The sequence below is a fragment of the Onthophagus taurus genome, chromosome 6 (assembly GCF_036711975.1).
Source record: "Onthophagus taurus isolate NC chromosome 6, IU_Otau_3.0, whole genome shotgun sequence".
NCBI lineage: Eukaryota > Metazoa > Arthropoda > Insecta > Coleoptera > Scarabaeidae > Onthophagus > Onthophagus taurus.
In genome coordinates, this window is record NC_091971.1 from 13,079,150 (window position 1) to 13,093,837 (window position 14,688).

The 14,688-nt window shown below is 34.0% G+C and overlaps 1 protein-coding gene across 3 annotated transcripts in view; it reads right to left on the reverse strand.

Moving 5' to 3' along the window:
* LOC111417811 (transcription factor Sox-1a-like) overlaps window positions 1-14,688 on the reverse strand; it is a 35,955-nt gene that overhangs the window by 21,150 nt on the left and 117 nt on the right. Inside the window, exons 1-3 of one of the 3 annotated variants that reach the window (XM_071196498.1) lie at window positions 14,592-14,676; window positions 13,971-14,195; window positions 757-920 (exon numbers count right to left, since the gene is read on the reverse strand). In XM_071196498.1, the coding sequence (XP_071052599.1) occupies window positions 757-920; window positions 13,971-14,145 (339 nt within the window). In that variant the 5' untranslated portion in view covers window positions 14,146-14,195; window positions 14,592-14,676. Of the gene's footprint in view, window positions 1-756; window positions 921-1,746; window positions 1,989-13,970; window positions 14,196-14,591; window positions 14,677-14,688 lie in introns of those variants that run through there. The other 2 variants (XM_023050189.2, XM_023050190.2) reach the window with 2 other exon arrangements.

A 14,688-nucleotide genomic window follows, 5' to 3' on the forward strand; every position in this document is an offset into this window, starting at 1 on the left:
CATAATGTTTTATATTATATCACATAAGAAAGAATTTTTATATCATATTTATACAATCAAGAAGTTAACTTTCTTTATTAAAATGATAAATGGGGCTTTTAAGTTAAAATTTGCGAGAAAACATAAAACCGACAAAGCGAAACTTAACGTAAGAGTTGTAGAAAAAAAATAATAATAATAAAACCAACATTACATGGTGCAATAACTCGAAACTTTTTATCGTCGCTGCGTATAATTCACATTCAACAGGTCGCTTTATTACTTTCATTAAATTTTCATTCATAATTCCGTCGTTCTGTCACTCAACGCCCGTTTTTATGTAACCAGAAAAAGAAATAAATTACTTCGAAAAAATGGTGGATGCGCCGGACATTTTTTATCCCACCTTCTTTGAACGTTCAATTTCGGTTGTTTTAGTTGTAAAAAAAGTCGAAATGAAATGAATCCGTATAAGTAGACGTCCAGTCTGGGGTTAGAAATATCGAGTGATGCGCCCCTTTTCGCCAGGGTGGTGGTATCGACCCGGGGGTCGTTGTGACGCCCTCACCACCGACTACTAACTGCATTAAAAGCGCTAAAAATCGACCCAACTACCACTTGGCCCACTGCTTGGGTAGCTCGCTCGCGTCTTAATTCAATTAGAACGAACTGCACGCGCGTCTCGACGCCTCATCGATTTTACTCAAAACAACTAATCTAATCCCTTTTATTTAAAGATAAATTTAATCCACGAATTATAATAATTACAATATTTACCATCATCATTTGATCTTCGCCCGAAAAGTTCCATGGATTATTCCCGACGTTTCCTCTCCGTGTTCCACCTCTAGGTGAAGGTAAAGTGATCCCCATGGCTCGTTCCCTTGAAGCTTCTCTCATTGCTTTCCTGATTCGAGCTTCTTTTGGATTGTAAACGTAATCTAAAAATTAAAAAATATTAAAGTTATTTCGCCTTTTCGAATAAATTTTATAAGAAGATTGTTAGACTTACGCAGAAATCGATTCCTGCGGGTAAATTTAATTTAAATTCAAGGGTAACCGAAGGAAATCGATAAAAACTGTTGCTAAGTCGGGATTTTCCGAAGGAAATCCCAAAAGAAATTTCGGTAAGGTTCAAAGTTCGGGGAAAGCTGGGGAGAGGGGGGGTTGAAGTTAACTCTCAACTAGCAAAACGACACGCTGACCTAGTGAGGGTTAATTCGGGTCTCTTTCGCGACGGCGTTTCTCTTTCTCTGTTACTCTCTCCCGTAAATGTGAACATTGTACGCGTTAACCGCGCGCACACACACTTATCTCGTATATTGAGCCCGTATTTCCATACGCAGCTAATTAATTAGCCACGAAAATCGATGATTTGGCCAAGGTCGGACGATGTCAGTGGACTTGGAAAAAAATTCTTCGATAAGAAACACTTACAAAGAATTTTATGACCAATTCAAAATTGCAAAAACAATTCAATTGGTTATGAAACATTTCCACATTCTTTGTAACTTATTCACCCAACAACGTCATCATAAAACAGTAACAGTTTTAGTCATAGATTGTGATTTATAAACATTTCATAAACATTCTTATCTTAATTATTAATTTATTGAGTTGAAATTTTCGAAGCACGTGGTCTAATGTTTGTTTTGTTGTGGGCGTGCCAACAAAATCTCCCGCCAAATCCCACGTTATTCTCCCCCAAATCAAAATAAGATAACAAAATCATAATAATGCAAGAAAATAAATCAGTCACTAAAATACCTGTAAACTGATTGGAACATTGCCACTGTTGCTGCTGATGATAATAAGGTTGATAATAATCCTGGTAATTATGCCCGTAATACTCGTGAGGATACGGAAACGCGTCGTAATAACTTTGCGAACCATAATACTGATGTCTATATGGCAAAAAGTTACAACAATCCATTTTTTAGTACTAATTCAAATCTAATTAAAAAACGATCTTTTCTTTCTAATTCCTTTGATTCATGATAAATTTGAAACAAAAAGACGTCGTCGTTGTTTCCGACCGTTTTTGTTTAATAATAAGTTTCTTTTGGCACTTGTGTAAATAAAAAATAAAAATAAAACGGAAATTCTTAGAGCGCACCGGACCGAAAACGGGATGCCGGAGCGGTTGGAAGCGGCGTTGTAGTTGTCGACGTCGTTCGGCGTCGTCGCGCGTCGTAATGCGGGTGGCGGAGGCGTCCGGAGAACGTGTAGGGCCCCCCAAAACAGGACTGTGCTGTTGCCGAATCGATACGGCACGGCGCTCCGCGTGCGCCGCCCGACGCGAACTGGGTCATTCGCCCGAAGTTTCGACGCCGGACGCGCGCGCGCCGAGACGCCCCCGATAGTCGCGCCGTCGAAAGACCACCAAAGCGCGATATCCACAGGATGCAGAATCGATTCCTCCTCCGCTCTCCAACAAACTCTACCTACCCAACATCCACGATGCGTTTTATCTCTAAATCAATGAAGGAGAACAAGACATTTTTAAGATATTTTAATAAAATGTCAACACAGATAAGTTATTTTAACAAAATCCAACTTGATTTTTATTTAACTAATGTTAGATCTCATTCAAACTTTTAAGATACTTGAGTATTGTATACTTATCTTAAAGCATAACTTGGAAAAGTAACAATACAAAATTGCATCATCAACGAATTTGACAAATTATTGAAGGCAAAACCGGCGATGCAACAATTAACACAATAACCTTTAGAGTTTACGCGATACAATTGTGATATAACGACTGTTATGATAAGTAGGTGAACAATTACACAATGTTACAGCGAAAAACAACAAATCTTGGGAATATTTCCTCCATCAAAACATGTAATTTTTCAAAAATTAACTCAAAATACTCATAAACAAATTTGTCAACGAACAAACTTGAAAACCAAAAATGACACGAGATAGTGTAGTGAACGAAAATTGTTTATAGTGAATGATCAAAACGCAATTCGTAAGATAATATAGTACAACTAAGAGTATTACCAACTTCTGGGAAGTTAAAATACCAAACTTATGAATTTTGACGGATTTATCGGATTATCGATGAATCTGAAAAAATCTACAGGTGTCCCTGGATTGTGTTCCCGTAAGGTATAATTGACGATAAATTTTTGAATTCAAATCCCATCTTTTGCAATTAAAGTCTGGATGTCATAAAACGAAACATAACCAAGTTTTACGTCAAATATCCTCAAAGTACCAAAGTTAACGCAAGAAGTTTGTTAACCTGCAACGGTAAACTGGTCTTTCTGAGCAATGTACAACAAAAGTTAATTAAGATAAAATGTTTGTTATGTTAAATTATAGCGATATGCCGAATTTTATTAATTTAGCATATAAAAGAAAAAATGAGTTTTTTCTTGAAAATTTTTTTGTAATATTCCGTTTTCCAATAAAAACAAATAATCTGAGTGAACTAACAATTATCATTTGATAGCTTAGCTATAGCCTATTGTCAAATATTAATTGATCATGTTTACATTACAACATAAAATATTTATAGTGCAGTGCTATGGAACATTAGTTACAATGCAGTTTTAAGGCAATTTGAGGAAAAATTTGGATTTTTAGTAGATAAAAAACAATTAAGAGAGTTGTTTTCGGAAACGGGCAATGTGGAAAATAAAAGGAAGGAAAAAAAGCTTTTAGATGAACATGATGCGGGGTCGATTGTTGCAGTAACCAACGCAATGGATGCAAAGGGCAGTTCAAGTCGGTATAAGTAAATCCCATTTACAAAGAATTTAAAATTTAGTTTAAAACAAAAAATTGTAACTATTATTAGAGAAATTCCGTTGGACCATATTAGAAAAAGTTATAAACAATGTCGGAAAAGGGCTGAATTATGTGTTAGTGTTGGTGGTGATATCATTGAATAAGCTTTTATATTAATTTAGATTAGATCGAAAATGTTTTGTTAATCTTATGATTTAAAAATCTGCACACTTTGCTTTTATATCCTAAATTAATAAAATTCGGTATATCGCTATAATTTAACATAGCAAACATTTTATCTTAATCAACTTTTGTTGTACATTGCTCAGAAAGACCACCTTACCTGTAACGGTTAACAAACGTCTTGCGTTAACTTTGGTACCTTGAGGATATTTGACGTAAAACTTGGTTATATTTCGTTTTATGACATCCAGACTTTAATTGCAAAAGATGGAATTTGAATTCAAAAATTTATCGTCAATTATACCTTACGGGGACATACTGTATAGTAAGAGAACAGGAAATCACAAAATCAATCGTTACGCATACACCAAAAATAATAAATACGGCCTTCCTATACTATCTGCCAGGTGAGATCGTTAATATGCTGAAGAATAAAAGAAAAATATACAGAGACTATCTAACTAAAAAAAAAACAGAATTTAACAAAGCTAACAAACAGATTCAAAGAGCGATCAGAACATTCCAACTAGATCAATGGTTGAAGGTATGCGAAGAAATAAATGAAGACCAAGGACGATCCTTTTGGCAGAAAATTAAGAAAGTTACCAAGTATCGCAAATCTAGGTTAATTCCACCGTTAATATGGGAAGATAAAGAACACAAAACACTTTAACATCGCGTTTAGCCCAAAAGAAAATATTTTCTTTGACGTCAACAACAAGAATATTGTGTCGGAAGCAAATGCCGATATTGAAGCAGACGACTACATGGACCACATCAATAAAGGAAAAAAATCATCCCCAGGAAAAGACCTAGTAACAAAACTAAGGAACCTCAATTCCAACACACACAAATTCATACGTAAGTCTATGAATTATTGTTTAAAATCGAGACAAATATCGAATATATGGAAAACCGGTAGCATTGTAGCTATCCCCAAACCCAATTCAAACCATCCTCTACCCAAAAACTACAGACCAATCACACTCCTTCGGGTAATAGGTAAAATCCTAGAAAGAAGATTTACCAATTTGGATTCAAACCAAACAACTCCACTAAACATCCGTTAGTTCTGCTTGTAAACAACATCCAACTGAACCACAAATTAAATAAGAAAACTATTACTTTGTTCCTGGACATTAACAAAGCGTTCCATACAGTTTGGCATACGGGATTGTTATTGTATTTCAATCGTTATTCAAAATGGGCATCAAAAGACACATAATTACTTTAATAGACGAATTTTTGAAAAATAGAACGCTTCATGTAAGAATCGGCGACAAACTTTCATTCCCTTTCACACCTAAACAAGGCGTCCCTCACGGTCCCCCCCTTTCTCCCACCTTATACAATATATACTGCTATGACATCTACACAGAAGATCCTAACCATTTCAATCCTGACCTCTATATCTTGCAATATGCAGACAACACGACGCTCATCTCACATAGCAATACATTGGACAAAGCCACATCAAATTTACAAACGCTATATAATAGAGTATTGAAGTGGTTACATAAATAGAGACTTACTCCCAATCCGGGAAAATTCCAAGTCATGGTCCAACCACAGCATTTGCGAAAAATCTCCAACAGTGTATGCTGGCAACCGACGAGTAAGACCATCCCCTTCTGTTAAATACCTAAATAACTATCCAAGCATTACAAAACCAAAAGAGACGAAGGGAAAAATACTTCCAAGCACTAACTTATAAAAACAAAGGGATACACACCAACACGGCAATGAAGATCTATAAAGCCATATGCAGACCAGTATTAGACTATGGACACATATTAACTATTAACGCGAGTAATAAGAGTAGTTTTCTCTCTATAGTAAAACCGATTTATAAGAAAGTAAATAAATCAGATTTTACAAATTCCCGGCCAATTGCACTAATTGCTAACATTGCAGAAGTTTTTGAGAACAACAATTGAAGCCAGCAGAGCAATTTTCCAGTTATTAGAACGAATTCAAACTGAAATTAACAACAACGATCTTACCAGTTGTATAATGATGGACCTAACTAAAGCATTTGACAGTGTCCACCATGACATCTTATTGAAGAAGTTGAAAGTTATGAAGAAGCTTCCGCTGGAGTGGTTCAGATCTTACTTGTCAGAAAGAGAACAGCGGGTGGTCTCGTATGATCAAACTGGTAGTAAAGTTACTTCAGACTGGACAAAGGTTCTGCGAAGCGCCCCACAAGTATCAATATTGGGACCTTTTCTCTTTATCCTATACATCAATGATCTTCCAGAAGTGATAGAGGATCTACTAATTTTTTTTTAATCTTTTGTTGTTAGTATCTGTTGTTAGTATATGAAGAAAATGGATTTTAGAAATTGTTCATAATAAATCACAGAAACGTAAATCATAAACAATTTTGTATAATTTTTTAATTGGTAGTAACACACTTCATTATCCTTGTGAATTTTTCTTGTATTTAAATTAATACATGTCTACAAAGTTAAGTACGACGTTTCGAGCGTAATATTCGCCCATCATCAGGTACATAACAATATACAAAACATCAAATCACTGTAAACTATCACGTTATCTCAAACAAAAATTAAATCTTAAAAAACATATACAGTATAAATCAAAACATTAACAAACAACATCCAAATAATTTTATTTACCTACGTACCATCAATTGAGTTTTTATTAGTTTTTTATTATTAATTTGTTCATTATATGGAGAAAATTTTTTGATCTTACCAACCTCAAATTTGTCAATTTTGACGAATTTCACAACAAAATGGGTTTTCACTCAAAAATTAAAAACTTTATGCAACAATTATTTTAATAAAAATTGTTCATAATAAATCAAAAAAACATAAATCATAAACAATTTCTCTCCAGCTACTTCGTATATTTAGTTATAGAGTATAAAATCCTCAATTCTCTAAATTGGTGTTTTTGGATAATAGTTATTATTATAACTCGAAAACTAAAAATGTCACGACTTAATGTAATGAATGAAAATTGTTTGTAGTGGATGAACAAAATACAATTCATAAGCTATTGTAACCCAACTATGACTATTACCAACATCTGCGAAGTTAAAATATCAAATTTATCAATTTTAATGGATTTAACAACAAAATGGATTTTAACTCAAAAATTAAGAACTTTATGCAACAATTATTTTAATAAAAATTGTTCATAACAAATCACAAAAACATAAATCATAAACAATTTCTTTCCAGCTACTTCGTATTTTTAGTTATAAACCATAAAATTGTCAAAATCTCTAAATTGGCGTTGTTAGATAATAATTGCTATTATAACTCAAAAACTAAAAGTGCCACTAATTAATGTAATAAATGAAAATCGTTTGTAGTGGATGAATAAAACACAATTCGTAACCTATAATAACCCAACTATGATTATTACCAACCTAGTGAATTTAAAATCAAAAACATATCAATTTTGATACATTTGACAACAAAAATGCTTTTAACTCGAAATTAGAAATCTGTGGATGACAATGATCTAATGAAAACTATTTGTAATAAATCATAAAAACATAATACACAAACAATTTCTTTCCAACCATTCCGAATTTGAAGTTATAATAAATTGTTAAACCTCTAAATTTTGCGATTTTTTTAAATAAACACATGTATGATAAGTTAAAAAGTAACAATGCAAATGAAAAATGTTGTTTATGACAAATATTTATAAGGACTCAACAAAATGCAATCCGCCAACAATTGGAACTCAACTATGACTATTACCAACCTAGCGCATTCCAAAATATTTTAAATTTCAAACAGTTTTAACAAAAATGTGTGTACCTTAAAAATTAAAAACGATGCTATTTATAAAAATTGTATAGAAAAACTATTTCGCATTTTTTGTATAGTATTCCCCAAACTTCTAAATTAACGTTTATGGATAATAATTTTCATTATAATACTAGAAAGTAAATGTTATGGGCGAAAATTGTTTATAATAAATCAACAAAACTTTATGCACAAGCGATTTTATAACAAAGTGGCTTATAACTTAAAAATAAAAATAATCCTATGACACAAAATATTTTAGAGTTCATTAATGAAGGTCATTGATGCAACTAATTTTCGCACAAAACTATGAATTACATTACAAAGATGGTCGACAATATGTAAACATCTACCGAGGTTAAAATACAGACCTCGCAAAGCGCATTCACTGCTTTCAACCTCGAAAACAACAAAATTTATAATTTAATACCCCATTGTGAGCTAGTTAAACGAAATTAATTGTTTAAGTAATACGCAAAGTAACACAATGAATTCACAACAAAAAAAAACACTCACAACACAGTGAGTTAATAAATTATCAACATTTACATCTGAAATATAACGAAGCTTACTTTATTGCTCTCTATCACCTGGTGATAAAATTAGAAATTCTAAAAAAATATTTACGATAGTATTGTTGTGTTGATTATCAAGTGGTGATAAAGAAAATTCATATCCATATGAAAAAAAGTAAATGTCTTATTTATAGGGTCAATAAGGGATAACAAAGCGTGAAGGGGGCGGCAAGGTCGATTATGTATGAAACGGTGCCTGCAACTTCAATGAAACTAAAATTTAAGATAAGGGGGGAAACAATATTCAGAAATATGTAGTAAACTTTAGAACTGATGTTGATTCAAAAAAATCATCAACATATGAGATAAATTGCAAAAGTTAAATGGGCAGAATATCAATATCTCAAAAATTTTTAAGTTTGAATGAAAAATATTAAGAATATATTTGTCTTGATCTCTATTAGCCTTAGGATTAACCAAGGTGTCATATCAAATTGACTGCATTATTTAGGTCAGGGCCTAATTACACTCGCCTCCCAAGGGTACGACATTAGTCTTTTTCGTTCCCGCGTAGCCATGGTGACGATCCGCTCGACTGCTCCCAGGAAATATCCTTACTAATGCCGCAGGAAGGCAAACAAATTTCATCCTAAAAACCCTTTCACAACGTTCCCGTCAACTTCCTCCGCGTTTTTCATAAACCACTTTATCTAGAGGAAATAATTCCCTCGAAATGTCAAGCGAAGATTGCGTTTATAATAATTCGAAAATGCAACCTGTTGTCGCGATTGAGTTGGGAAAACTCCGTCTCTCTTCGCTTCAATCTCTCCGTCTCCGTTAAAGTTTGCGAGGAACTCCACGGCGCGTGTGGAAATCATGAATGGAACCAGCGTTTAACCGTTTATCGAAGACTCCCCCTTTATCCAAAAAGTTTTTATACCTCCAAGTTTATTTTCTTAAACTTTTTCAAAACAAAATACGTTTTGAAACATTTTTCCGGGCTTTATTGAACAGAAAATTGATAATTTTTGTGTTATCTAAGTATGATAGGTGCTGATGCATGTTGAGTTTGAAAGCTTTGGGGGCCAGGAGAACCTCTGATAACGGTCGATGGCGCATCACACACCCACACAACCTGCGCAAGGAGCCAACAGCACCCTATGGAAGCCGATACATCAATACTTCGCAGCTAGTATGGCAATTTGCAGGATGGATTTTTACTTATAGTTAGTTTCAAAACTTATTGTGGTGTGAATTTGAAAAATTTTAAAATTGAATCACTTTTAGATTTGTTTGTTGATTACTCAGGGTTAAATTTAGTAAGGGTATTATACAGGGTGTTTCATAATATATGCGCAGGACTTCAGGATATAACAGATTGTCCAAAAATTTGAAAAAAAGTTTCTATCAACTTACTCTCTATAATGCAACATTTTCGAGATACAGGGTGTTGAAATTTAATAAAAAAATCGTTTTTTGCGAATATCGCCGGAACCGTTTATCGTACAGAAAACAGCTTATAAGCATTTTCTACTTATAATATGCTAAGTAATTGGTGAAGATTTTGAAGGGGTAGTGGTGGTTTTTCTCCCCAATTTCTACGCCACTGGAGAAAGTACGGTTTTGATTCCCATTTCAACCGTCAATGTTTTCTACACAAAAAAAATACCTACGTGAGCTCTAAAGTTGACCGTTTTCTAGAAAAATCAAGTTTTATGTTGAAAAACATGGTCAATTTTTTTAAATAAAAATTTTTAGTTAGCTTCAATGCAGCAGTTCTTCGACGTTTCTATGATTATGAAGCAGGTTCTACTAATTGCAGTAAATACTTCGATATTTCCCGGAAGTTACTTTATCAGTAGTTTGTTGCGTGGAAAATCGTAGTACATGGTACAAAGTAGCATGTACTACTCTATTTCAACGGTTGCTTATGAAACGCCAGCTTCGTTAATCTTGCAACGATGCTACAGTATTAAACATGGCTATTGATGTATCCCCTCCCAGCAGAGTTGCACCGCTCTCCATGTGAGGGTAAGTTACACTACTTTAGTACTACTTCCATACCAAATTTCATAGCGCTAGACACACGCGTTCAGATTATACAGGGTGTACTCGTGAATTATTTCCAACAGTGTATATATAATTCGTGTTATAGAAATGTAATTCTTCTATTAGATTTACCAGAGGAAACGTTGTGTGGCTAGCTAACCATTTTATACCAGAGGAAACCGATAGCAGAAGTGGCGGATTATCAAAAGTTCAACAGATGGAAGTGTACCTGAGAAGTCTTGGTGAGTTTCAATTTGATTTTACACATATCACTTTACTTATCATTTTATACATTTATTAAGGAGACCCAGGATTTCAAATAGGTGTTGGCATGGATTTAGGGATTCCCCATTCAACAGTATCCAAAATTGTCAAAAAAGTTTCCAGTCACATGTGTAATAAAAGAAATGTTTGGATAAAATATCCTGCAACTCGTGAAGAATTAAACTGAAGATGGGCTGCTAACAGTCATATACTCAATGTTATTGGAGCAATTGACTGCACCCATATAAAGATTTTAAAACCAGTAATTCACGGAGATGAATACGTTAACCAAAAAGGAGTGTGTAGAATTAATGTTCAAACAACATGTAATGCGAAAGAGATATTTACGAGTGTTGATGCTTCATGGCCTGGATTAGCCATATATGGCACAATTCATCTATACATCCAATTATGTTGTTGCACTTTTGAAGTGCGTACTACTCCTTAAAACTATTTACTTCCTACTAGTAGTATTTACTTTAAATGGCATAGTTCGTACTACATATGTGAGTAAATTCTACCGGAACTAAATCCGAAAGTATTTGCTATGCAGTAAATTCTTTTTTCTCAAGCATTAGCATTCCCTACTTTTTTATTCAACCCACCCATTGACTGTCTAACACGCAGGAATATTCTCGGAGTGTTCCGAATTATGTTGCAAAATTAGAAATTAGGGGCTTGAAATTAGAGATAGTCCAGCTTACTCTGTTAGGTGTAAAAATGAAACCTGATGGACGGGTTATGTCCATTACTTCAGGGTCGCCATCTGCGGGGGGGGCAGACTTTTGAGGAGGGAAAGTGTGTACTCAATAGGAGCTCCAACGATTCCTTAGCATCCTCATACCGTCTTGTTTGCATAGGTAGCCTAGATCAGTGTTGTGATCTTTTGCCAAGATCTTATGCAGACGAGCAACTGTAGGCGTATTGTCTATGCCTTCACAGAAGCTGCGCCAGGTTTTTCTTTTGGCTTTGCGGATAGCCAAGTTATATTCCGTTAGGGCTGTCCTATAGAGATCCCATGTTTGCTCGAGTTTTGAATGCCTGACTTTATTATGCAGGGTGAGTCAGAAATAATGGAAAATCCGAATACCGGATATGCCAAAATATGATGATTTAACCTAACATCTCTTATACAAATGTCAGTGGTTTTCGAAGCACAGGGTGTTGAAAGTTAAATTCTTGATAATTTTGAAGCTTTTTGTACTATTAACATAAAATTTGGCGAATGAAAAATACGAATTTGAAATTTGTTTTGTTATTGCTAGTAGAGGGCGCTAGATACACACTGCTCGTTTGATAAATCAAATCATAAGTTTTTTAGCTATCGAGCTATGACCAATAAGAGCTACAAATCACAAAGAGCATTCAATTTTAGATAAAAGATGTACTCTTATTTAAATTGTCTAAGTCTATCGGTTTTCGAATTATTTTAAATGGTTAAATGTATAATAAGCTTATTTTTCCGCTCATGTTTCGACAATTGCTTGTTAATTGTTAACATTGATCAAATTTTCGTGTGCAATAATCATTTTTAGCAACAATAAAGTTATTACTAATTTGAAAATGCCACGACATCATGAGTTTTCTAATAGTGATAAGAGAGATATGATTTGTTTTGCTCAAAAAAATTTTAATAGTTTAGCAGCACTTCGGGCTGCTGCTCCGCAAAAAAAATTTGCGGCAACGAAGAAGAAGTGATCGTGGTTCGAGTTGCAGAAAATCCATTATGCCCACTTTTTACAAAACAAATTACGCGAAAATGAATATTTTCTTGACAAGATTCTGTTCACTGATGAAGTTTACAAGACATATTTCTCATGGTCGAAAACATATAACTACCAAATTTTATGTTAATAGCACAAAAAGACATTTGTATAAGAGATGTGAGGTTAAATCGTCATATTTTGGTGTCTAGTGTCTATGGTATTCGGATTTCCCATTCTTTCTGACTCACCCTGTATAGTCTTCTAACCATGACTCGCTGTTTTTCAAGGTCCACCAAGGCACATTGAATTGTGCTTTTTTGTGTTTTATTGGACAACTTGATTTATATGCATTATGTATGAAATTGTTAAAAACTTAGCTTATTATGAATACGAAATGCTTACAAAAGCTGTTTTGTGTACGATAAACGCTTCCGGAGATATTCGCAAAAAACGAATTTTTTTAATTAAATTTCAACGCGCTGTATCTCGAAAATGGTGCATTTTAGAGGGTAAGTTGATAGAAACTTTTTTTCAAATTTTTGGACAAGCTATCACATCCTGCAGTCCTGCGCATATATTATGAAACACCCTGTATAGTGAAATGGGAAACTTTTTAATTAAAATTGTCTAAACAAAGTTTAATGTTTTGATAAGTATGTTGATTAAGTTGTTTCGGATTTGGGAAAGAAAAAAGTATGTTGTTATTAAAGAAATAAATAAGACTGCAATTCAGAATCATTTCCTTTTTGTTTTCTTTGAAAGGAATATAACAAAGAGAACAATTTTCCACACTAGCAATTTTCTTTTTTGAGATTGACAGATATAGCTTCAGATCATCGCCCGAGGAGACAAGAAATACGTTCCCTCGGGGGATCCAATCGGTCGATCGCGCCGTCGACACACAGGCGCAGGTGTGCGCACCGTCAAACGAACAAAACTTTTAGCGCTGCGGATCCGTACGGTATTCCCGGATAAATCGTCGGAACGATGGTCGTAAATAAAACGGCACCCGGCTAGAATCCGGGGGATAATCCTGCATGCTATGGTGTTCGATCCGTTCGAATTGCGCGCCGCTCACGACGTTTAAAATCGAACTAACCAGCGCGATTTAGCCACGCCTGCTGAGGGATTCGTCCGTGCGCCTGCCGCCAGAAAAATCATTACGGGCCTTTTTTTGCGGACAAAAAAAGAGGAGCGGACCTGGAAATCGATACTCCAAGGGGGGCACACGCTTTTTTCTATCTGCCCCCAAACGCCACGATCTTAATCTGTTAAAAAAAACTTTCTGCAATTACGCCATCTATAATTTTCAAAATTAATCCCAAATTAACACATAAATTTCGAAAAAGAAGTTTTTCGCCACATCTAGATGGCGCTTATTCAAAAAGTGTTAATAATTAACTTTACCTATAAATATAAGGTTTTAAGGTAATTGCAACGGTTTCTTCAAACAATCTAAACTTTGTATATAATCCACGGGGATTTAACAACTTAATCCTCGCGCCGAACTTTACCATTTTGCATAACTTTAGTACGATTTAACGTGTCGGATGCAGGTCTAAAAAGGATGTTATGCGGTCCCCCGCAATTACGTAAATCTGTCGATACCAATCGTAATTTGAGGTGTAATTAGACATATTGATTTTCGAGAACGCTATTGTTATATTACGAACACTATTCAAATAAAGCTTTGGTATTAAATACCACGCGTGCGCAATTACAATCTAATAAGAAATACATACCTGGATATTTCTTTTTGTGTTCAGCGTCAACTTTCTTGGCTAAATCGTAATATTTTAATTTTTCAACGTTATCCAATTCCTTCCAGCTTGTTCCCAAACGTTTACTTATTTCTTTATTTGATTCTAAAGGGTACATTTGAGCCAATTTTTTTCTGTTGTGATTCGCATATAACATAAAAGCATTTGCAGGACGAGGGATTTTTATATTTTCTGCTTCTTCATATTCTAAAGAATCAATTTTTGTATAAATTAACTATAAATTTAATTAATAAACTAAAATAATAAAATTTCTTGTATATCAATCTGCCTATAAAAAGTTGTATTTTCACGTCTTAAAAATTTTTTTAACAATGAATACGCACCGGTTTCGACGATTTTACCATCATCTTCAGGTATCTTGTCACAATATCAGTCAAAAACATTCAATAAAAGATTTATAAAGGAACAAGAACACAAATTAAAACAATAAACAATATGTTTATGAGCCAAATATTCAAAATTCGTTAACTTTAAAATTTGTGGACTTAATCTTTAATTGACAAAACTTTACTATTATTCATATTATTTTGTCGAATAGTTTAATATCAAGATATACAAGAAAGTGTTATTATCTTAGTTTACCTAAATAATGATCTTTGCCGGTTCTTGCAATAAACCCTTCAATTCAAGAACGGTGATGACGTGAATATGACAAAATTTAGAAATCGAAAAAATACTT